General features: G+C 46.1%; 2 protein-coding genes across 5 annotated transcripts in view; one reads left to right on the top strand and one right to left on the bottom strand.

Moving 5' to 3' along the window:
- Positions 1-7650, top strand: part of pitpnm3 (PITPNM family member 3) — a 665462-nt gene extending 657812 nt beyond the window's left edge. The window contains exon 19 of the mRNA XM_072469536.1: positions 656-7650. Coding sequence (XP_072325637.1) covers positions 656-961 — 306 coding nt within the window. The 3' untranslated portion in view covers positions 962-7650. The remainder of the gene's footprint in view (positions 1-655) is intronic.
- Positions 7651-11789: 4139 nt separating this feature from the next.
- LOC140386818 (protein PIMREG-like) overlaps positions 11790-22652 on the bottom strand; it is a 32364-nt gene continuing 21501 nt past the window's right edge. The window contains exons 4-5 of one of the 4 annotated variants that reach the window (XM_072469541.1): positions 14674-14724; positions 13756-13908 (exon numbers count right to left, since the gene is read on the bottom strand). In XM_072469541.1, the coding sequence (XP_072325642.1) occupies positions 14694-14724 (31 nt within the window). In that variant the 3' untranslated portion in view covers positions 13756-13908; positions 14674-14693. Of the gene's footprint in view, positions 13909-14673; positions 14725-22652 lie in introns of all 4 variants that reach the window. The other 3 variants (XM_072469540.1, XM_072469539.1, XM_072469538.1) reach the window with 3 other exon arrangements.

The raw sequence follows: 22652 nt of genomic DNA on the forward strand, positions 1-22652 counted from the left end.
GGAAACAGAATTCATGAAAAACTTGAAGGCCGCCTGACCCATGTGCTGAGAGTAAAAGTTGGGCGGGCCACTGAAAATCGGAGACAATTGCTCTTTAACCGGCCTTAATTGACCCTTAAGCTAGTGGCGGGTGGAGTTCGGACTTCTGCATGCCACTGCTGACTGAAATATCATGAGGCTGCACGTTGATGCTCCGATGCCCGCCCAACATCATCGCGCCACATTCCGTGTTCCAACGTGTCAGCCGCGTCCCTGCCCAGTGAACGCAAAATTCTGGCCCACATCTTTTGGTGGAGCAATTGACAACAAGGGATCATAATTTTCAAAATTGATCTCTCCCATTCAGGAGTGAAGTAAGGAAACACTTTTTCACACACATTTGGAACTCTCTCCTCGAAAGGGCTGTTGGGACAATTAAAGCTCTTGAGTCAGAGATAGTTAGATTTTTGTTCAGGATTGCAGCTGAGCTGCAGGTCAACTATGATCGAATTTGGGCCTAGGCCCAAACAGCTGAACAGCCTCACCCTGTTCATAGTGTCCCTATGTTCCTAGAAGTTTATTTAAACATTAAAAACCAGAATGCAGACACTGAATGACTCGGTGATCAGTAGCTCCCTTTTGCTTGACAGTAAATATTATTTTTCCTTCCCTGCAGTTTCTCTCTGAAGGCTATGCTGCTCACCTGGCCCAGCTGGAGTTCAGCCATCGCTCCCGCCCAAAGAAGAGCAACTCCCGAATGATTTTGCGAAAGGGCAGCTTCGGCCTCTCTGCTCAGCCCGACTTCCTTCGGAAAAGAAACCATCTGCGCAGGACTATGTCAGTGCAACAACCCGATCCGCCATCTTGCAATCCCAAGCCGGAGCGAGCCCAGAGCCAACCGGAGTCCTATAAGGATGAGAGACACCCCCACAGCATAGCCTGGGCCCGTAGTGGAGGCTCCAGATCTGAACCAGGGGTGTGAGCAGTGTACCATAGGCAACAGAGAGTTCCAGGCTTTATCAAGAGTCTGAAGGTGCACTGAGAAAGCTATTTTGGAGCCACTTGTACATTCTCGTTCCGAAAGGTATTGCGCTGGAATTTCCTCGTGTCCAATCAGTGGTGGAGGTGTGTTGGGCAGCACTTCCACCCGTACTAATGACCTGGCACGGACCCTGGCGAAGCTTCAGAGGTCATTTAACGAGACAGGGTCCCCCAGGGTATTGGAAGGCCATCACTGTCGGGGGAGAAACTTTACCCTCCAGGAGGATATATTGGGAAATCAGAGATTGGAAATCAGGAGGAGCATGGCTATTGTTTCCCAATATACACTCCTGTTGGATGAGACTCCTCACTGGGTGTATGCTCAACTGAATATCTCACTAGTAACTGTGGCTTTTAGGCAGTCACTGAGTAATACCTCAGTCACGCCTACAGCGCAGCTGACGCCCGAGTCCTTCTAGCATGTTAAAGGCGACTGCAACTCTCTGTTGTCAATGAGATACTCAAGGATCATTTGTGTATATTCGTATACATGTTCCTTCTATCAAGCTAAGACATAGAATAACACAGTGTAATAGTGGCAGAATGTCTTGACAAGGACTCAATATTTATCAGTTCTCTCAAAGGTGCTCTGGGTCTTTGCTTTTCAGAACTAGGAGGGGAACCTTGAGGCTGAACATCAAGCATCAAATGTGGGTGTCAGCAGGGGGAGGGAACTCCAGCCTTTTTTTCCAGATTTGTTGCTAAGTATTGGATTGATGCAGGTCAGGCGGACGTCACAGCACTTTGCTTCACTCACTCGGAAAAGCCTCTCAAAGCTTCAAGATCAAACTGACAAATAAAAACGATTCAAACTATTTTGACAAGGCATGTGTAGAGCCAGGCTGCCTGAACAGGCGCATGTGACCCAGTCTCCAGTATACAGTGGCTGTACAGCGCAAGGAGTTCCAGCACTATACAACTCAAAGGACTCGACTACCCAACCAGGTGATGGAGCGGGAAAATGAGGCTTTTGACTAACTAGATTTGCTTTGATTAAATTGATACACCGATCAGCAAACTAAATTGTTTTCTTTAATCCTGCTAATTTGTAATAATTTAGTCTGATGTGTATTTATTCGTATGAAGGCAACCTTCCTTTTTGTAGCCATGTTGGATTTTTCTTAATAGTTATCTGTTCTTACAACCCGTTTCCACTAAAGACAAACCCTTTCTGTATTGAGGAGATAATGTTTCACATGAAGGATGTTTGAAGGGAAGGGTCCACACTCAGTTCTCTGCTGCCTGATCGGAGTGTTTCTGATAGATTTTTTATGTTTGCAACAACTTTTCTCTTTGTTTTTTTTAAATTCCCTTTCAGTGTTGTGTTCGTTTGCAGAAAAGGAATCCGCTCTTCTACAAACAAGACTACCATTGCAAGTCACCGGGACTTAAAGAGAAATGGTAGCACACAGCTGCCAATTTTAAAAAATGATTTAAAGGACAAAACAACAAGATATTAATGGTGCAGAAGCTGGGGAATGGGTGGTGGGATTATCATGTGAACGTATTGACAGTCAGGTGAAAACACCTGGATCTTTTATTGTTGGTAATGGTTATTATGCGGCACTTAGTACCAGCCGCCTGTTAGTTCAAAGCTGAATATTGCCCAAATCTGGGGTGGTGCTGTGCATGAGATGTGAGCTAAGCTCACTGATTGAGCTCATCTGCAAATAATCCCATTTGACCTAATGACAGAGGAAAGGTCCTTGATAGAGTAGTTGATGATGATTGGGCTTTGGAAGCAGTCCTGAGGAAGTCCTGGTATGGTCTGGGGCTGTGACAATTATGACCATCTTCCTATGTGTTAAGACATGGCCACCAGAAGGGAAACTCTTGCACCCAATTGCTATACTGAGTAAACACTGCCTTAATATCAAAGCCAGCTAGTCTCAGCTACCTTTAGCATGCAGCACTCGTGTCCATTTCGGAATGAAGGCTCTGATGATGTGTGGAGCTGACTGATGCTGGCAGAACTGGAACCGAGTAATGGTCAGCAAGATATTGATTAGTAGGTGTGTGATGGCTCCTTCCATCACTTTATTGATGGACGAGAGAAGACTGGGAGATGTAGCAACTGACTGGCCTAGAATGATTAGGCTGGAATTATTACAGGGATTCTCATGATCTCCTGTGATAACTTTGAGAATTCAGATAAATGGTGTAAATAGCTGTCGATGCCATCCATGTGGTCTTTCTGCTGAAGTTACGTTGCGATATTACAACCTCTGTAGTAGTTCTACTCCAGCCATGTTTTGTGGTTAAGATGCACCTGGACAATTTTCAATAATATTGGGTAGATGCCTTTGTCATAGCTGCTTTTGGAATTGTTTGGCCAATGGCGCAGATTCTGCTGTCATGTCATCAGTATTATAAAATGCTATTTAGGGTCACATAGCCTTCTTTATGGCCGGTTCACTCAACCGGCTCTTAATGTTATATGAAGTGAACCACAATAGCCAGACACTGGCACCTATAATAGTGGAGCTTCAGGAGGAGGCCAGGTCGGAATGCCTGTGTGGCACTTTTAGCTTGACACCAGTCTTGTCTTGTTCCTGGTGCTCAAGTAATGGTCTTCAACATGGTGATCTTGGGAGTTGTTCATGCAGCCTCCTCCTCTGGTGCATTGTCTAATTGTCCACCATGCTTATATGGTGGTGGGTTAGAAGGATTTCTTCTGACCCTTCCAGTGCGAGACCATGTAGCTCTTTCTGTGACCTTCTACGTCTGGTGTTGAGCATGTGTGTGTTGTAGTTTCAGTGCTTGGTGCTACTCCTGCTGCACTCCTCACTAAACCAATGTTGGTGTCCGAGCCTGATGCCGATGGAGAGGTGAGGGATGTTTTGGGTTCAGAGTTTACAGATCATGTTGGTACATAACGCATGGCTGTTGATGCCTCACATCACCCCATGGACACATCCCTACGGACTGCCAGATCAGCCCTCAGTTAGTCTACTGAATAATGGAGGGAGTCCTAATTACAGGGATGACTTGGTCGGTCTTAAAGGCTGTGCAGTGGGCACTGCTCCCAATACTGCTGTGGATCAAAGTGTATCGGACATGTGGGTTGGTGAAAACAGAATTTGGACTACACCCGAATATTGGAATTGTACTTGAACCAACTTCAACCAAAATAGTTCAATATCAATGCCAATATATATCATCAGCCTTCATCAGTCACTCACGCGATGCTTTCCCTCTATTCCTCCATGGTCTTTCTCACCATCACAGCATCAGTTTTGAAGGTTATTGCTTGAGCGGCTGAATGAGTAGGTTGTCTATCGGGCGGATCCACTTCAAGCAAAAAGTGCCTTTTACCTTCTCTCCAAATCAATCTACTGTTCCGAAATTATCCTCCAGGATAATTCTGGATCCGTCCAAAAAATAAACCTGTTTCCTCAATCTCCTTTTCCTGCCCACTCTAATTTTGACTCCCAAGTCAGAGAAGCCCATTTTGTCTTAATTGAGAACATTCACTCAGCTGCGTCAGTCTTTTTCTCTTGCTGCTGTCCCATCCCTGACACCTCCGCCACTAATCACACTGAAGCTTTCCCCCAGCCTTTACTGGACACGGTTTCTCTAAATACCATCTCCTTCCTAGGGCCAACTCCTGATAAAACCATCTCGTACTTCCCAGTGCTTGCGGATTCATTTCCCTTTGTACAGGCCATCCTCTCCAACCACCAACTGATTTGAAACCTCCTTCTCTTTCTCTAAAGTTTCTTAAATGCATAATTACTACTGAGTCTATTCAGATGCTTCCTACTAATCGCGTTGAAATGTTTCATTCTGGTATCTACAGTATCCAAAGCACTGTTCAATGTCACCAAGTGCATGGAGTCTGTAACCAGGACGAACTCTCCTCAATCTGTACCTGACATTTGAAAGGCTTGATTACTACTGGAGATCGGCATAGTCCAACTTATCCCAACGTGACCAGCATGTTTCTAACTGTAACAGAAAATGCTGCAAAAACACAGCAGGCCTGGCATCATCTATGGAGAGAGAAGCAGAGTTAAAGTCTGGAGTGTAGGACTCTTCCAGAGTCTGAAGAGTCATAAGGACTCGAAACGGCAAGTCTAATTACTCTCTCCACCGAAGCTGCCAGACCCATTGAGTTTTTCCAACATTTTCTGTTTTTGTTTCAGATACCAGCATCTGGCTCATTTTGCTTATACCTTTCTGGCAATGAATTCACTTTTCACCCCTGTATCAATACCTTGGATCAATTCAGCGTCCATCCTCAACAACTCTTTTCCAATGCTGGCCATTTAGTGACCTTTCCCACAGACAAAAATCAACTTCCAGTTATCTGCTGATAACACTCAACCCTACCTCAGCTCCATGACCAGTGTCCCGCTACCTGTTCAGCCTTGCACCGGTGCAGATGTGTTGGAATGTTTTTCTGCTTTACGGCACATCCTTAACACTCACCTCTCCAGCTTAATCAGTCTCCGCATTGGCTACTTGGAAGTGAACCCAGCTAGCGGTGAATTTTAATCTCCAATATCCCATCCATCATTAACCACCCCTGCAACATCATTCAACTCTACCCAGACCTCACCCCCACGGTCACTGCCGTTATTGTTGCCTCAAAGCTTGCGTGAGGCCCTCACCCAAATTCTTTCTAAAGAGTCACCAGAGTGAAGATGGCTTCTATTATAGCCCCTCTGCTCTTTTAGTCTTGCTAAAAGTGCACAGGAAAGTAGCCAAACAAACCAACACTTTCCAAAGCTTGTACAAATTCTGTCCCCATGCATCCTATTCCACAATAATCCTGCTTCTGAGCACCGAGGTTCTCAACAAATCCATTGCCCCTCGATCAGTGTCATTGCATTTAAATGCCTTTAGGCCCACTCTCCTGCAGACCAACATCCTAAACAGTGCTCTTCCATCTTCCACGTTTAACCTCTTGCACATTCTGCCCTCCTCTCTGCTGCACTCCACCTCACCACACATGACAAAGCCCTCGGCTGCCTTAATCCCAATCACTGGATCACTTTTCCTAAACCCCTCCACCTTTCCCCAAAGCCTTTCTATTTGACAGTATTCTCTACCACTGTTCAAACTGTTCCATTAGCTGTTTGCCACCAATTTCCTGATCTCGTGTGTTTGCTATGCTAGTTAAGTTGTTTTATTACAATACATTGGTACCCTTCTCCCTGGCTTCCACAGATATTTTGATAAAATCTGGCACAAGCCATCCAAAAATAGCCTGAGATATTTCAGTTTCTAACGATCCTTTCTTGAGATGAGGTATGCTGTCCCCATGATCATAAGGGGGTAGGTGTGGGTTTGCATTGTTCACATGCAGGGAAAATTGTGCTAATGACCAAAGAACTTGGAGTGAATTAGACCATTTTCCTTCATTCCTTGGGCTTCTGCTAGAATTTGGGGACACATCATCTGTATTTATGAATGAGGCAGAACTGCTGTTACTGCGCAGTTCTTAGAATAAATCCCCACATATTTGTACAGAAAGACCATCTTTTTCTATATAAATGGAAAGGGCAAGCTGAGTTAGTAGATGAGTGGGGTGGGGTTGAGGGCAGGGAGAGATTTCCATGTTATTATTCATCAACCATGCACACCAGACATGACATTTCTTCAGCTGATCCTGGATAATGGAGGAAACAGAAAGAACCAAGTAGAAACTGATTGTTATCCCCCACCACCCAAAAATCACAGGTTGTTCATTTGCTTAGGAAGATTACATTTTTGGACAATGACTGAGTCCAAAATTTCTGAGGGAGTCTTTGGTACTGAGAGCTTGGAAAAATAAGCGGCATTCCAAAGTTATAATCAAAAAGTAGCTGGTGAGCTAAGCCGAAAAGAGGGTTGGTGTCAAGAAAACTAGTCTTCTGTGAATGGGAAAAAAAAATCCTTTAGAAGCCAGAGCTGCTCTTAGTTGCCGAGGGAGCCATTCGTGTTTGGGTCACACGATCCACCATGCAAGTTAGCAGACCAAAATTAGGGGAGGAAAAAGAAGATTATGATAATGATGAAGACTCTCATTGAACTTCAGTATATACAGGTGAGCAACTTTTACACACTGACAAAGAGCAGTGTGGAGCAAGTACGTTAGATATTTATTACACTTCAGTGTTTTTGATCTGGTAACAATAGTATAATTGTTCACAAATGTTCAAAGGTAACTGTCTGACTGTTTCACTATATTAGAAGACTGCAGTGTTTCACATAGTTGCATATCTGCTTGACCAAAGTATCTCCTAATCTCTTTGCTGTTACAAAGTGCAATGTGTTGAGTATTCAATAACTTATTTTTGTATAGGGTATATGGTGTAAAATTGTAAACGGTGTCTTGCTTGTGCTCCTTTGTGAGATGACAGACAATGCTGTATTTTGTGTATCAGTTGGTCTAGATTTTTATGTGTACAGTTTTGCAATGCTTGTACCTCGAGATGAAAAGCCAGCTATACGATGACGGTACTAAGTTTCTAAGAGAATGGTTTTATTTGTTTAAATGATTTGGGACACACTTGTTTATTAAAAAGTTATGTGGTTTTGTACAGAAACAATTATGGAATATGGTTTCTACGGCCTCAGCAATTTAGGATTTAAAGACTGCCGTTATTTTGAAAGATGGGAGAGGGGACGAATAGAATTGATGAAAATGACCATTAAAATGGCAAGAATGCCTGAAATTAGAATCCCAATTTATTTTCACTATTCAAAGTAAAATGGATAATCAGCATCCGTGATATAAAATTTTAAAACGCTTTAGTCTTGAACATTTCTCAAATTAGCTATTTGCAACACATTACTGCAATAGCTTGGGCAACATGGCAAACATTATTTAACGTAAATAAAATATAAAGGACTGTTTGAAGATTTTGAATTCCATGACAGGGTAAGAGAGAGAGAGCACCAGTCCCGGACATGGCAGACATTGCCAGATGAATTATTTCCCCGATTTTCCCTGGCTACACATTTTGGCATCCTTGCACAACCTGACATTGGTCTTTCTGTGAGGAATTGCTGAAGGCAACCAGCTAAAAATCTGCCTTTCCAATTTTGTGGTCCTTCTTCTGACCAAAATTCGTTTCAAGATTTTCCTCTTTACGTGACATGAAAAAAAACATTCCTTTTGCAATAAGGCCACAAGACACAAGGAGCAGAATTAGGCCACTCGGCCCATCGAGTCTGCTTCGCCATTCAATCATGGCTGATATTTTCTCATCCCCATTCTCCTGCCTCCTCCCCATAACCCCTGATCCCCTTATTAATCATATCTCGGTCTTAAAGGCACTCAATGATTTGACCTCCACAGCCTTCTGCAGTAAAGAGTTCCACAGATTCACCACCCTCTGGCTGAAGAAATTTCTCCTCATCTCAGTTTTAAAGGATCATCCCTTTAGTCTGAGATGGTGTCCTCTGGTTCTAGTTTTTCCTACAAGTGGAAACATCCTCTCCACGTCCACTCTTTCCAGGCCTTGAAATTGGAAGATTATGGGCAGAATTTTGTGTACTTGGAGCATGCTGGTACAGGTCCATTTTTGCACGGGGAGTCTGATTTCCTACAGGACAGCTTTGTGTTTCCCAGAACAACAGCATTTTCATTCCCCCTGCAGACTCCAACAATTTGGGCAAGATGGCGCATCTATTCTCTCAATTCAAAGGTTTCTCATTAAGTGGACTACAACATGGTTTATATGGATTAACAACTAATACACAAGACCTTTGAGGCTGCAGCTACCCACAGTAATGGAGAAACCACCTGGGAAGCCTGCTTCCCACAGCTCTCACCCTTACCTGGAAATTCTGTTGTGGGATCTTAGAGCTGCGAACTGAGGTCACCCAAGGACCAGAAAAAAAAAAAAAAAAAAAAAAAAAAAAGAGGACAACCTCTCCAAGGATGGAGGTAGCAGGATTGTGTTCCCTCTGATCTGGACCCAGACTGACAGGTGAGTGGCGTAATATTTTCAGGAGTCCATCCCTGTTCTCAAGACTTGTCCAGTATTTCCCCTGCACAGAACTCTGTGGCTTTATCACACCGACACAGTGGCATCCTCATTGGGATAAGAAGGATTAAAAAAGGCTCTTGCTGGTGTTTTAAAAGTGGTTGCATGCTTTCCTGCTGGACCCAAATCGCAGGGGGGTGGGGGGTTGAAATCTCCCATTGGGTCTCTGAACCCACCTGAGGAAAAATCAGAGGATGTCATGGTCCCAACCCAGCACAATTTCAGGGGATTTAATTCCACGCACGGACAAATATCCGATTGCAATTAGCTGGGAAAACGTGGCCCAAATCTTCCAAATAGCTCATTTACCTGAAGGTAAAATGAATAGCAGCTGACAAACAAACTCTCTAGCTTAGAAAAGCCAATTGTTGCGAGTCCAAAACTTTAAAAAAGCATCTGGTTTAAAATGGGTGCTGGACAGTTCTAATATTTATCAGACATCATTGCAGGGTAATGCCAATGTATCTCAGATCATCATGCTGACACATTACGATTGCATTATTATTCAGTAAGCCTCTTCAATCGGGATGTAAAGAGAAAGAAGTCACTTTAAAATACACCTAAAGTTTGTGTAAACCAGGTAGCAAGGGCCCAATGGTAAAGGCATCAGTGATGCCAAGATGTTTTCAGTACGGCAATCAAAGCAAAAGTGGTACTTTCTTCAGTTTACAAATCTACAGTAAGCGGTCTGCCAGATCCGAGTGAAAGGAAGGAAATAATTCCAGGAAAAGGCAACCTGTGCTTTCCAAATGATTGATTGCAATTTGGAGCTGGTGGTAAATGTACTGACTGCAACCAGTTCAGGAAAAAAAAAAGTCGTGAACCATGAACTTTATTTCTAATGTTTTGACCAGTCCCCTCAATTAATGGTTAGAATTTACTCGTGGTCTTGAATCATGGTACCACACACTAATCTAATTAGTAATGTCAAGGTTCAAACCACAAAAACAAACTATTGCCCAAATTTGATTTTCAGTGAAAGCTAAACAGGTTTCACAGAGTCTTTATCTGCTGCTTTTCTTTCTCCAAATCAAAATATTGAACATTCAATGCGTTAACATGCAAACATATTACTTAGGGTTTGTTAAAATATTATGAAGAATGCCAACTTGATGCCTGCACAAATATTTAGTAATTTCCTCACCTGTTTGTATCAGCATTCTGGTCAACTTGATGCGGCTTTCGGGGCAGCACGGTAGCACAGGTTCGATTGGGTCATTATCTGTGTGGAGTTTGCACGTTCTCCCAGTGTCTGCGTGGGTTTCCTCCAGGTGCTCCGGTTTCCTCCCACAAGTCCTGAAAGATGTGCTGTTAGGTAATTTTGACATTCTGACTTCTTCCTATGTGTACCCGAACAGGCGCCGGAATGTGGCGACGAGGGGCTTTTCACAGTAACTCCATTGCAGTGTTAATGTAAGCTTACTTGTGACAATAAATTATATAGAAAGATCTGATTCAGTTAAGGTTTTCTCCCAAAAAAAGTTGCATGACTCAAATTGCTTTGTTATAAACAATGTGAATATTTAATCAGATGCTTTGATCAAATGACAATATATTTTAAAAAGGTACAATACTTTTTGAAATAAACATTGCTTTCAAAGTGAATACACTAATATCTAAAGTACCTAGATAGGGTGTGGCATCTTGCATAGAAACACTGCTGCATTGAAATGACGTCTTGAACTCACCTTTACATCACAAGTCTATTTCTTGATTCATGATGTACTTTCAGATCATTATTGTTCACATTGGGAGCAGAGCTTCATAAACCCAACAATTAGTCATCATGGAACAATGGTGATCAGGAACAGCAAGTTCTTTGTGTAATAGCCAAAGCTATTTGTGATCCCTAAAAATAACCAATATTCTTAAATCTCATGGAATAATATGGAACATCTATTGGCAAATACATATTTGAAGTTCTTTGAACATTGAAGCTCAAAAGTTGTTTTTTGTTTCAAATCCAAAAGAAAAATAATCTTGCACTTTACGGTGCAAAGATTCTAATACTGTTTAAAAAAAAAAACTCTCGCTACAGATATAAAATGGTTCAAATTTCCTGCAAGACGGAAGATAGCAACACAAAGCTAAACTAGTGTGCTGTCAGAGTCCTTTAAATACACGGCTCAAGCTAACTTGTATTAACAGTCTAGCCATCAGCAGAAGCATAACATTGAATATCTCATGGCAATTTAAAAAATGATATTAAATTCCTTCATATGAATTGACACATACAATAAATGAGAACACAAGCCAGCATCATTCATGTACTTTCAATGTAAGTTCCTAAAACTCAAAGTACATCAACAAAAATAAAATCTATAGTGCGAGTGAGCAAATGAAAATCTGTGAAACAGTAGAGGTCCAAAGATATGGGGTGCGATTGAACGGGACAAGTCTCAAGTGCCGTAACAAGCGAGGTTTCCCACGAGCTTCTCGACGTCAGCGTTGGCAAGTTCCTGACTGCAATTGAATGGCACTTAGTCATTCCTTTGGGTCCCAGTGAGTTCCTCTCCAAGCGAGACCATACTTAGAATTATTTTCAGCACTGGGGAGGCTCCTCAGAGATCAGGCCGCCATTTTGGAAGGGTGCCCCAATCTGAATGTGCTCGAGGGTCCCCCACACCTCCCACCCATGGGGCAGTGGCACCCCCCACACACATGGGCATTACCCCCACACTAGGGAGGACACCCCACCATGGGGTCACAGAGGACCCCTCTTTTCAGGCCATCACATACCCCCTTTTGCCTCCCACCCCCGGTTTCCCCCCCCTTTTGCCTCCCTCCCCCGTTCCAGGGCAACCCCCAACATTCTGGAGGTCACTCATGCCTGTCCTCCAACCCTTCTTACCCCTCCCCAACCCTCTTTTCACAGGCATTGCTCCCTCAGGCCCTGATCCTTGGCAGTGCCACCCTGGCACTGACACCCGGTCAGTGCCAAGGTTCCCAGGGTACCACCCTGCCCTGTTCTCAGGCACCCAGGGGCCTCCACTGACTTTGGAGACCCCCCAGGTGCTGTTCCATCATTCCTTGTTTGTGTGGACCAGTACTAATCGTCGCACACGGGACCTCACTAGCGTGCCTGTTAGATAGGACGACCATCTAGTTAATGAGATGGAGATTCACTTTAATTGGTGATTGTTTTCTCGCCACACCTAGGTGAGTTCCGGAATCCGCCAATGGGAGTGAGCCTGTTCGATCACAATTGCTTGCCGCCTGGCTAGGTTCCCGAATTAGGCTGCTCCCGCAATCGAACTGGCTCGCATGGATCCTCGCCTGGCGCAACAAAGCCGTTAAGCCGCACCTGCGAGCTTTTCAGAAATTGTCGAATTTCCAACCCATTCATCCAACGTTTCCCCCAGTCCAATTCAAGTCACATGGCAGCAAATCATAGAATTTACAATGCAGGGGGCCATTTGGCCCAACAAGTCTGCACAGGCCCTTGGAAAGAGCACCCTACCCAAGCCCATGCCTCCAACCTATCCCCGTAACCCCACCTAACCTTTTTGGACACCAAGGGCAATTTATCGTGGCCAATCCACCTTACCTGCACATCTTTGGACTGTGGGAGGAAACCGGAGCACCCGGAGGAAACCCACGCAGACACGGGGAGAACGTGCGGACTCTGCACAGACACTGACCCAAGCCGGGAATCGAACATGGGACCCTCGAGCTATGAAGCAACTGTGCTAACCACTGTGCTACCATGCTGCCCAACATGCAAACCTCTTCTACCCAAACCTCAAAAGAATTTCTAAGCTGTTTTTCCCCAAATGAAAAAACCTTGTCTGTAATATTGGAGGCAGAAAAATGTCCATTATTCCAATTAGTTTTTGCACACTGGTTTGGTTATATTGAAATGAGCATTAGCTACGAAAATTAGCTTGGGAGTTGAAAAATGTCACTACTCAGAATCAAAGTATTGCAAAAATTGAAGCCAATTATGAACATTAAATTCAGGGACTCAAATATACACTCACTTGAAGCACCATAATCGATCTACCTACCTATCTGCACCGTCAAATGACATGGATAAAAATATCATTGTGCCCATTTAAGCAGCATGCTAAAATGCAGATAAATGCAGCATTTATATTTGGATGTTTGGTTAAAGGAATTTGCCCCTTAATTTTTGATCAATGGAAACTTGCCCTCAAAAATATAAAATTAATTCTAACCAATTGTGATTAAATGTATTCCTGAATGTTTCATCACATGACTTGCCCAAGCATTCCAGCCATTAGTCGGCCAACGCATCCATTCTTGTGACGCACTGTACAATATGTTTTTGGAAAGGGGACTATGGGATGTGCAGAATGCCTCTTCCCCACCCACCCGAGCACACATTTGTTGCTGGGACAGTAAGGGGCAGATATTTAACCTGCTGGGTCTGTCACCGTCCCTCACCAATCACCACCAGCAACATCTTCTCTAAACGTTTATGGCCCAGGATGAAGTGAATTATTTTGATTCAACTGGACAATAATATTTTACCTCAGTGGTGGGGAGAACGCAAACCACCGTTACTCAAATACTTACCATACCTTCCACTCTCAATTCAATATACTTGTAGGGGAGACTGAAAATAGGGACCATCGTTATAAGATAGTCAGTCCATGCTTACTTAAAATATATTCATGCTTAAAATAATAGAGCAAAAAGAAAAGCCGAATCAGTGAGGTGGAAATGTTTTTCTTTTGGAAAGCCTCTAGGCAGATTCTTCACTCAGTTCAAGTCCTTTCCCCGCTCTGCGATGCTTGCCAAAGCCTCATCTGCCCAGCTGCCGACAGTGGAGCAAAGCCTTTTTGCTTTTCTTCTAACGGATGAAGTCAACAATTTTTGAGCCTGAATCTTAGACAGACGCATGTTTTCTGACATGATGTGATGGTAATTTTCAATCGCCTGCTTTCTGGAAAGGAGTAAGCAAAGAAATACATTACTTGGGGATGGAGGGGGGAGGGGGGGGGATTTAAGCAGTTTTAAACAATGCAGCACAAAGCCTGGTAAAGTTGAAGCATGGCACAATGGATGAACAGCAGCACATCTTGTGACTAGTGTCACAAGTATTAGTAGTGTAGTGCGTAACATGCAGATGTCGCAAGGCACTTTAATATACTGTTAACGCCTGGGTCTGGAAGAGAAAAGTGCATCAAAACCAAAAAATATATATATATTTTAAATAAATGGCCTGGGAGAACCAGATAATATGTAAAGAAAGACAGATCCATCAATATAGCTCAGCAAAATTGCAGTTTTTAAAAACACTCCCATTTTATCAAAGGCAGCAGGGGACAGGAGGCTTTGTCTTGCACACACACCTTCTGGTTAGAACAGCGAGCATTCCAAAGAGACTGCAATTGTTAAAAAAGGATTAAAAATCAAAGACATTAAAAATAGAAATTGTTTCAGTCTTGCATATTACAAGTGGGATACTGAATCACTGGTGACACAGCAAGATTTTGCCTCAAAATGGTCGTATGCTTTTTGGATTAAAAATGGATTCCGAAAAGGAAAGTGTAAATGAGTTATTTAATCAATAATGCTTTGATATACCAAGAGCCATATTGCACCCTATTCAATATCCCCACTGCACAATGGGTGCCTGGCCATCCAGGCACTCACAGTCGGTGTCTTTTTAAATAATGCACACTGGCTTGCAACATGCAAACTTTACCTCACCTGCATTTTCTTCAGTCAGTCATCAATTAGAGAAAGAGTCAAGTCACTGACGATGAATAAAAAGATGGATAAATGAATTAACAGCATGCATAACAGGGTTCATTTTAAAATCTTAAATCTGGATTTGTAAGGGCCCACTAAGTGGAGAGTGGCGGATTTAGGTGTTTGCTTCAGAACCAATGCAACTCTTCAACGGACACCAGTTATATACAGGAGTTCATTTCTGCTATTGTGAATGGAACAGCTTCCATTATATTTGGTGGAGAATAACAACGGCACTAAACGGCCTTTCTCAATATAAATCTTCAGTTCACAGACCTGATAGAAGCTCACCATTTCTGCCATATGGCTAAAACAAAACCACTTTAAAAAGGTTGCAGATGGGCTCAAGCCGTCAGTATAGAAAAGAACAATTGCTCCCGAATTCGGTTTACCTGATTCCAAAAACAAAGAGATTATACTGATCAGGAAGGATCGGAACGGGCTAGAAAAGAGAGAATGCCAAGGTGGTGACCTTATAATGAAGGGATTAATTTCGAGCAGTTTCCATTTTCAGCGAGACCAAAATTAGGAGTCATGTTTATACCATTGGAAGATAGTCAGCAATAAATCCATGGAAGATAGTCAGCAATAAATCCAATAAGGAATTCAGGAGAACCTAGGGTGGCTAGAAGGTGGGAGCTGCTACCAGAAGGGATGGTGGAGGCGAAAAAGAAAGATGAAGTTAAGTGAGAGCTAATTAAACACGAGCAAGGGAAACCGAGAGTGAGAGTGAGAGAGACTGACTTAAGAGGCTCAAGTAGAGCATTAATGCCCGAATTCACCTGTTGCGCAGAACAGCCATTTTCTCTACTGTACATCTGTGCAACTCTGTTGGTATGGTTTATCATCTAATAGGATAGGCAGGAGAATATGGCTGGCATCTGACATCTCTGCCAGTAAATGTTAACCCTCTAGCAAGAGTATAATTGTTAGACCACACTCTGCAAACCCACACACAATAAGCATAACAGTTTTGGCCCAGTCATGGAAGACATTCGGTTTATGGCTTTTCCTACCCAGCACTGGCATTTCCAATCAGCCATCTCCCCCCAGCACTGGCATTTCCAATCAGCCATCTCCCCCCAGCACTGGCATTTCCAATTAACCATCTCTCCCAGCACTGGCATTTCCAATCAACCATCTCCCCCCAGCACTGGCATTTCCAATTAACCATCTCTCCCAGCACTGGCATTTCCAATCAGCCATCTCCCCCCAGCACTGGCATTTCCAATTAACCATCTCTCCCAGCACTGGCATTTCCAATCAGCCATCTCCCCCCAGCGCTGGCATTTCCTTTTTTTTAAAATAATATTTTATTGAAAATTTTTGATCAACCAACACAGTACATTGTGCATCCTTTACACAACATTGTAACAATACAGATAATAATGACCTTTTTAAATTTAAACAAAAACAAAAAATAAATAAATATTAAATAACAAAAAATAAAAACTAGCCCTAATTGGCAACTGCCTTGTCTCAGGCCACCCCCCCCCCCCCCATCCCCCCCCCCCCCCCCATATCCCCCCCCCCCCCCCCCCCATATCCCCCCCCCCCCCCCCCCCCCATCCCCCCCCCCCATCCCCCCCAAGTCCTGGGCCGCTGCTGCTGCCTTCTTTGTTCTCCCCTATCTATCTTTCCGCAAGATATTCGACGAACGGTTGCCACCGCCTAGTAAACCCTTGAGCCGACCCCCTTAGGACGAACTTAAGCCGCTCTAACTTTATGAACCCCGCCATATCATTTATCCAGGTCTCCACCCCCGGGGGCTTGGCTTCTTTCCACATTAGCAATATTCTGCGCCGGGCTACTAGGGACGCAAAGGCCAAAACATCGGCCTCTTTCGCCTCCTGCACTCCCGGCTCTTGTGCAACCCCAAATATAGCCAACCCCCAGCTTGGTTCGACCCGGACTCCTACTACTTTCGAAAGCACCTTTGTCACCCCCATCCAAAACCCCTGTAGTGCCGGGCATGACCAAAACATATGGGTATGATTCGCTGGGCTTCTCGAGCACCTCGCACACCTATCCTCCACCCCAAAAAATTTACTGAGCCGTGTTCCAGTCATATGTGCCCTGTGTAATACCTTAAACTGAATCAGGCTTAGCCTGGCGCACGAGGACGACGAGTTTACCCTGTTTAGGGCATCTGCCCACATCCCCTCCTCAATCTCCTCCCCTAGCTCTTCTTCCCATTTCCCTTTTAGTTCGTCCATCATAGTCTCCCCTTCGTCTCTCATTTCCCTATATATATCCGACACCTTACCGTCCCCCACCCATTTCTTTGAGATGACTCTGTCCTGCACCTCTTGTGTCGGGAGCTGCGGAAATTCCCTCACCTGTTGCCTCGCAAAAGCCCTCAATTGCATGTACCTGAATGCATTCCCTTGGGGCAACCCATATTTCTCGGTCAGCGCTCCCAGACTCGCAAACTTCCCATCCACAAATAGATCTTTCAATTGCGTTATACCTGCTCTTTGCCACATTCCATATCCCCCATCCATTCCCCCCGGGGCAAATCTATGGTTGTTTCTTATCGGGGACCCCCCCCAGTGCTCCGGTCTTTCCCCCATGTCGTCTCCACTGTCCCCAAATCTTCAGTGTAGCTACCACCACCGGACTCGTGGTATAGTTCCTTGGTGAGAACGGCAATGGGGCTGTCACCATAGCCTGCAGGCTGGTCCCCCTACAGGACGCCCTCTCTAATCTCTTCCACGCCGCTCCTTCCTCCTCTCCCATCCACTTACTCACCATTGAAATATTAGCGGCCCAATAATACTCACTTAGGCTCGGTAGTGCCAGCCCCCCCCCTATCCCTACTACGCTGTAAGAATCCCTTCCTCACTCTCGGAGTCTTCCCGGCCCAAACAAAACCCATGATACTCTTTTCTATCCTTTTGAAAAAAGCCTTCGTGATCACCACCGGGAGACACTGAAACACAAAGAGGAATCTCGGGAGGACCACCATCTTAACTGCCTGCACCCTCCCTGCCATTGACAATGCTACCATATCCCATCTCTTGAAATCTTCCTCCATCTGTTCCACCAACCGCGTCAAATTTAGCCTGTGCAATGTGCCCCAATTCTTAGCTATCTGGATCCCCAGGTAACGAAAGTCTCTTGTTACCTTCCTCAACGGTAGGTCTTCTATTTCTCTACTCTGCTCCCCTGGATGCACCACAAACAGCTCACTCTTCCCCATGTTCAATTTATACCCTGAAAAATCCCCAAACTCCCCAAGTATCCGCATTATTTCTGGCATCCCCTCCGCTGGATCCGCCACATATAGTAGCAGATCATCCGCATATAAAGATACCCGGTGTTCTTCTCCTCCCCTAAGTATTCCCCTCCATCCCTTGGAACCTCTCAGCGCTATCGCCAGGGGCTCAATCGCCAGTGCAAACAGTAATGGGGACAGAGGACATCCCTGCCTTGTCCCTCTATGGAGCCGAAAATATGCCGATCCCCGTCCATTCGTGACCACACTCGCCACTGGGGCCCTATACAACAGCTGCACCCATCTAACATACCCCTCTCCGAATCCAAATCTCCTCAACACCTCCCACAGATAATCCCACTCCACTCTATCAAATGCTTTCTCAGCATCCATCGCCACTACTATCTCCGTTTCACCCTCTGGTGGGGCCATCATCATTACCCCTAACAACCTCCGTATGTTCGTGTTCAGCTGTCTCCCCTTCACAAACCCAGTTTGGTCCTCATGAACCACCCCCGGGACACATTCCTCTATTCTCATTGCCATTACCTTGGCCAAGACCTTGGCATCTACATTGAGGAGGGAGATTGGTCTGTAGGACCCGCATTGTAGCGGATCCTTTTCCTTCTTTAAAAGAAGCGATATCGTTGCTTCTGACATAGTCGGGGGCAGTTGTCCCCTTTCCTTTGCCTCGTTAAAGGTCCTCGTCAGTAGCGGGGCGAGCAAGTCCAAATATTTTCTGTAAAATTCAACTGGGAATCCGTCCGGTCCCGGGGCCTTTCCCGTCTGCATGTTCCTAATTCCTTTCACCACTTCTTCTACCGTGATCTGTGCTCCCAATCCCATCCTTTCCTGCTCTTCCACCTTGGGAATTTCCAGCCGATCCAAAAACTCCACCATTCTCTCCCTCCCATCCGGGGGTTGAGCTTCATACAATTTTTTATAAAGTGTCTTAAACACTTCATTCACTCTCTCCGCTCCCCGCTCCGTCTCTCCATCTTCGTCTCTCACCCCCCCTATTTCCCTCGCTGCTCCCCTTTTCCTCAATTGGTGTGCCAGCAATCTGCTCGCCTTCTCTCCATATTCATACTGTACACCCTGCGCCTTCCTCCATTGTGCCTCTGCAGTGCCTGTGGTCAGCAAGTCAAATTCCACATGCAGCCTTTGCCTTTCCCTATACAGTCCCTCCTCCGGTGCTTCCGCATAGTGTCTGTCCACCCTCAAAAGTTCTTGCAACAACCGCTCCCGTTCCTTACTTTCCTGCTTCCCTTTATGTGTCCTTATTGATATCAGCTCCCCCCTAACCACCGCCTTCAAGACCACTCCCACCTGAACCTCCCCATTGTCATTGAGTTCCAAGTACTTTTCAATGCATCCCCTCACCCTTAAGCACACCCCCTCATCCGCCATTAGTCCCATGTCCATTCTCCAGGGTGGACGCCCTCTTGTTTCCTCCCCTATCTCCAAGTCTGCCCAGTGTGGGGCATGATCCGAAATGGCTATAGCCGTATATTCCGTTCCCCTCACCCTCGGGATCAATGCCCTACCCAACACAAAAAAGTCTATGCGTGAATAGACTTTATGGACATAGGAGAAAAACGAGAACTCCTTACTCCTAGGTCTACTGAATCTCCACGGGTCCACCCCTCCCATCTGCTCCATAAAATCCTTAAGCACCTTGGCTGCTGCCGGCCTCCTACCAGTCCTGGACTTCGACCTATCCAGCCTTGGTTCCAACACCGTGTTAAAGTCTCCCCCCATTATCAGCTTTCCGGTCTCTAGGTCTGGGATGCGTCCTAGCATTCGCCTCATAAAATTGGCATCGTCCCAATTCGGGGCATACACGTTTACCAACACCACCATCTCTCCCTGTAATTTGCCACTCACCATCACGTATCTGCCCCCGTTATCCGCCACTATAGTCTTTGCCTCGAACATTACCCGCTTCCCCACTAATATAGCCACCCCCCTGTTTTTCGCATCCAGCCCCGAATGGAACACCTGCCCTACCCATCCTTTGCGCAACCTAACCTGATCTATCAGTTTCAGGTGCGTTTCCTGTAACATGGCCACATCTGCTTTAAGTTTCTTAAGGTGTGCGAGTACTCGTGCCCTCTTTATCGGCCCGTTAAGCCCCCTCACGTTCCACGTGATCAGCCGAGTTGGGGGGCTTCCCACCGCCCCCCCTTGCCGGTTAGCCATCATCTTTTTCCAGCTTCTCGCCCAGTTCCCACGCAGCTGTATTTCTCCCAGACGGTGCCCCCCCGCCCATCCTTTCCCGTACCCACTCCCCCCTTTCCCCAGCAGCAGCAACCCAGTAATTCCCCCCCCCCCCCGCTAGCGTAATTACTCCCCCCATGTTGCTCCCAGAAGTCAGCAAACTCTGGCTGACCTCGGCTTCCCCCCGTGATCACGGCTCACCCCGTGCGGCGCCCCCTCCTTCCTGCTTCTCTATTCCCGCCATAATTATCATAGCGCGGGAACCAAGCCCGCGCCTCTCCCTCGGCCCCGCCTCCCATGGCCAACGCCCCATCTCCTCTCCCTCCCCACCTCCCCCCATCACCACCTGTGGGAGAAAGAAAAGTTACCATACCGCAGGATTAATCATACAATCCCTCTTCGCCCCCCCCCCACTCGTCCCACCACTTTGTCCAAACGTTCATTTTCGTAGTCCAATCATTCCAATTTTTCTTCTACAATAAAAGTCCACGCTTCATCCGCCGTCTCAAAGTAGTGGTGCCTCCCTTGATATGTGACCCACAGTCTTGCCGGTTGCAGCATTCCAAACTTTATCTTTTTTTTGTGAAGTACCGCTTTGGCCCGATTAAAGCTCGCCCTCCTTCTCGCCACCTCCGCACTCCAATCTTGATAGACGCGGATCACCGCGTTCTCCCATTTACTACACAGAGTTTTCTTCGCCCATCTAAGGACCATTTCTCTATCCTTAAAACGGAGAAATCTCACCACTATGGCTCTGGGAGCTTCTCCTGCTCTCGATCCTCGCACCATAACTCGGTATGCTCCCTCCACCTCCAACGGACCCGTCGGGGCCTCCACTCCCATTAACGAGTGCAGCATTGTGCTCACATATGCCCCGACGTCCGCCCCCTCCACACCTTCAGGAAGGCCAAGAATCCTCAAGTTGTTCCTCCTTGCGTTATTTTCCAGTGCCTCCAACCTCTCCACAGATCGTTTCTGGTGTGCCTCCTGTATCTCCGACTTCACCACCAGGCCCTGTATATCGTTTTCATTCTCTGCTGCTTTCGCCTTCACGACCCGAAGCTCCTGCTCCTGGGTCTTTTGTTCCTCTTTCAGCCCTTCAATCGCCTGTAATATCGGGGCCAACAACTCTTTCTTCATTTCCTTTTTTATCTCCTCCACGCAGCGTTTCAAAAACTCTTGTTGTTCAGGGCCCCATATGAAACTGCCACCTTCCGACGCCATCTTGGTTTCTGCTTGCCTTCCTTGCCGTTGTTCCAAAGGATCCGCTGCAATCCGGCCACTTTCCTCTCCTTTTTCCATCCGTGTCCAGGGGGAACACCCTTCTGGTTTACCGCACGGTGTTTTCAGCCGTTAAAATTGCCGTTGGGGCTCCTATCAAGAGCCCAAAAGTCCGTTTCACAGGGAGCTGCCGAAACGTGCGACTCAGCTGGTCATCGCCGCACCCGGAAGTCAGCGCTGGCATTTCCAATCAGCCATCTCCCCCCAGCACTGGCATTTCCAATCAGCCATCTCCCTCCAGCACTGGAATTTCCAATCAACCATCTCCCCCCAGCACTGGCATTTCCAGTCAGCCATCTCCCTCCAGCACTGGCATTTCCAATCAGCCATCTCCCTCCAGCGCTGGCATTTCCAATCAACCATCTCCCCCCAGCACTGGCATTTCCAGTCAGCCATTTCCCCCCAGCACTGGCATTTCCAATCAGCCATCTCCCCCCAGCACTGGCATTTCCAGTTAACCATCTCTCCCAGCACTGGCATTTCCAATCAGCCATCTCCCTCCAGCACTGGCATTTCCAATCAGCCATCTCCCTCCAGCGCTGGCATTTCCAATCAACCATCTCCCCCCAGCACTGGCATTTCCAGTCAGCCATCTCCCTCCAGCACTGGCATTTCCAGTCAGCCATTTCCCCCCCAGCACTGGCATTTCCAATTAACCATCTCTCCCAGCACTGGCATTTCCAATCAGCCATCTCCCCCCAGCACTGGCATTTCCAATTAACCATCTCCCCCCAGCACTGGCATTTCCAATCAGCCATCTCCCTCCAGCACTGGCATTTCCAATCAGCCATCTCCCTCCAGCACTGGCACTTCCAATCAACCATCTCCCCCCAGCACTGGCATTTCCAATCAGCCATCTCCCCCCAGCACTGGCATTTCCAATTAACCATCTCTCCCAGCACTGGCATTTCCAATCAACCATCTCCCCCCAGCACTGGCATTTCCAATCAGCCATCTCCCTCCAGCACTGGCATTTCCAATCAACCATCTCCCCCCAGCACTGGCATTTCCAATCAGCCATCTCCCCCCCAGCGCTGGCATTTCCAGTCAGCCATTTCCCTCCAGCACTGGCATTTCCAATCAGCCATCTCCCCCCAGCACTGGCATTTCCAATCAGCCATCTCCCCCCAGCACTGGCATTTCCAATCAGCCATCTCCCCCCCAGCACTGGCATTTCCAATCAGCCATCTCCCCCCAGCACTGGCATTTCCAAT

This window comes from Scyliorhinus torazame, chromosome 12, assembly GCF_047496885.1.
Source record: "Scyliorhinus torazame isolate Kashiwa2021f chromosome 12, sScyTor2.1, whole genome shotgun sequence".
Taxonomy (NCBI): domain Eukaryota; kingdom Metazoa; phylum Chordata; class Chondrichthyes; order Carcharhiniformes; family Scyliorhinidae; genus Scyliorhinus; species Scyliorhinus torazame.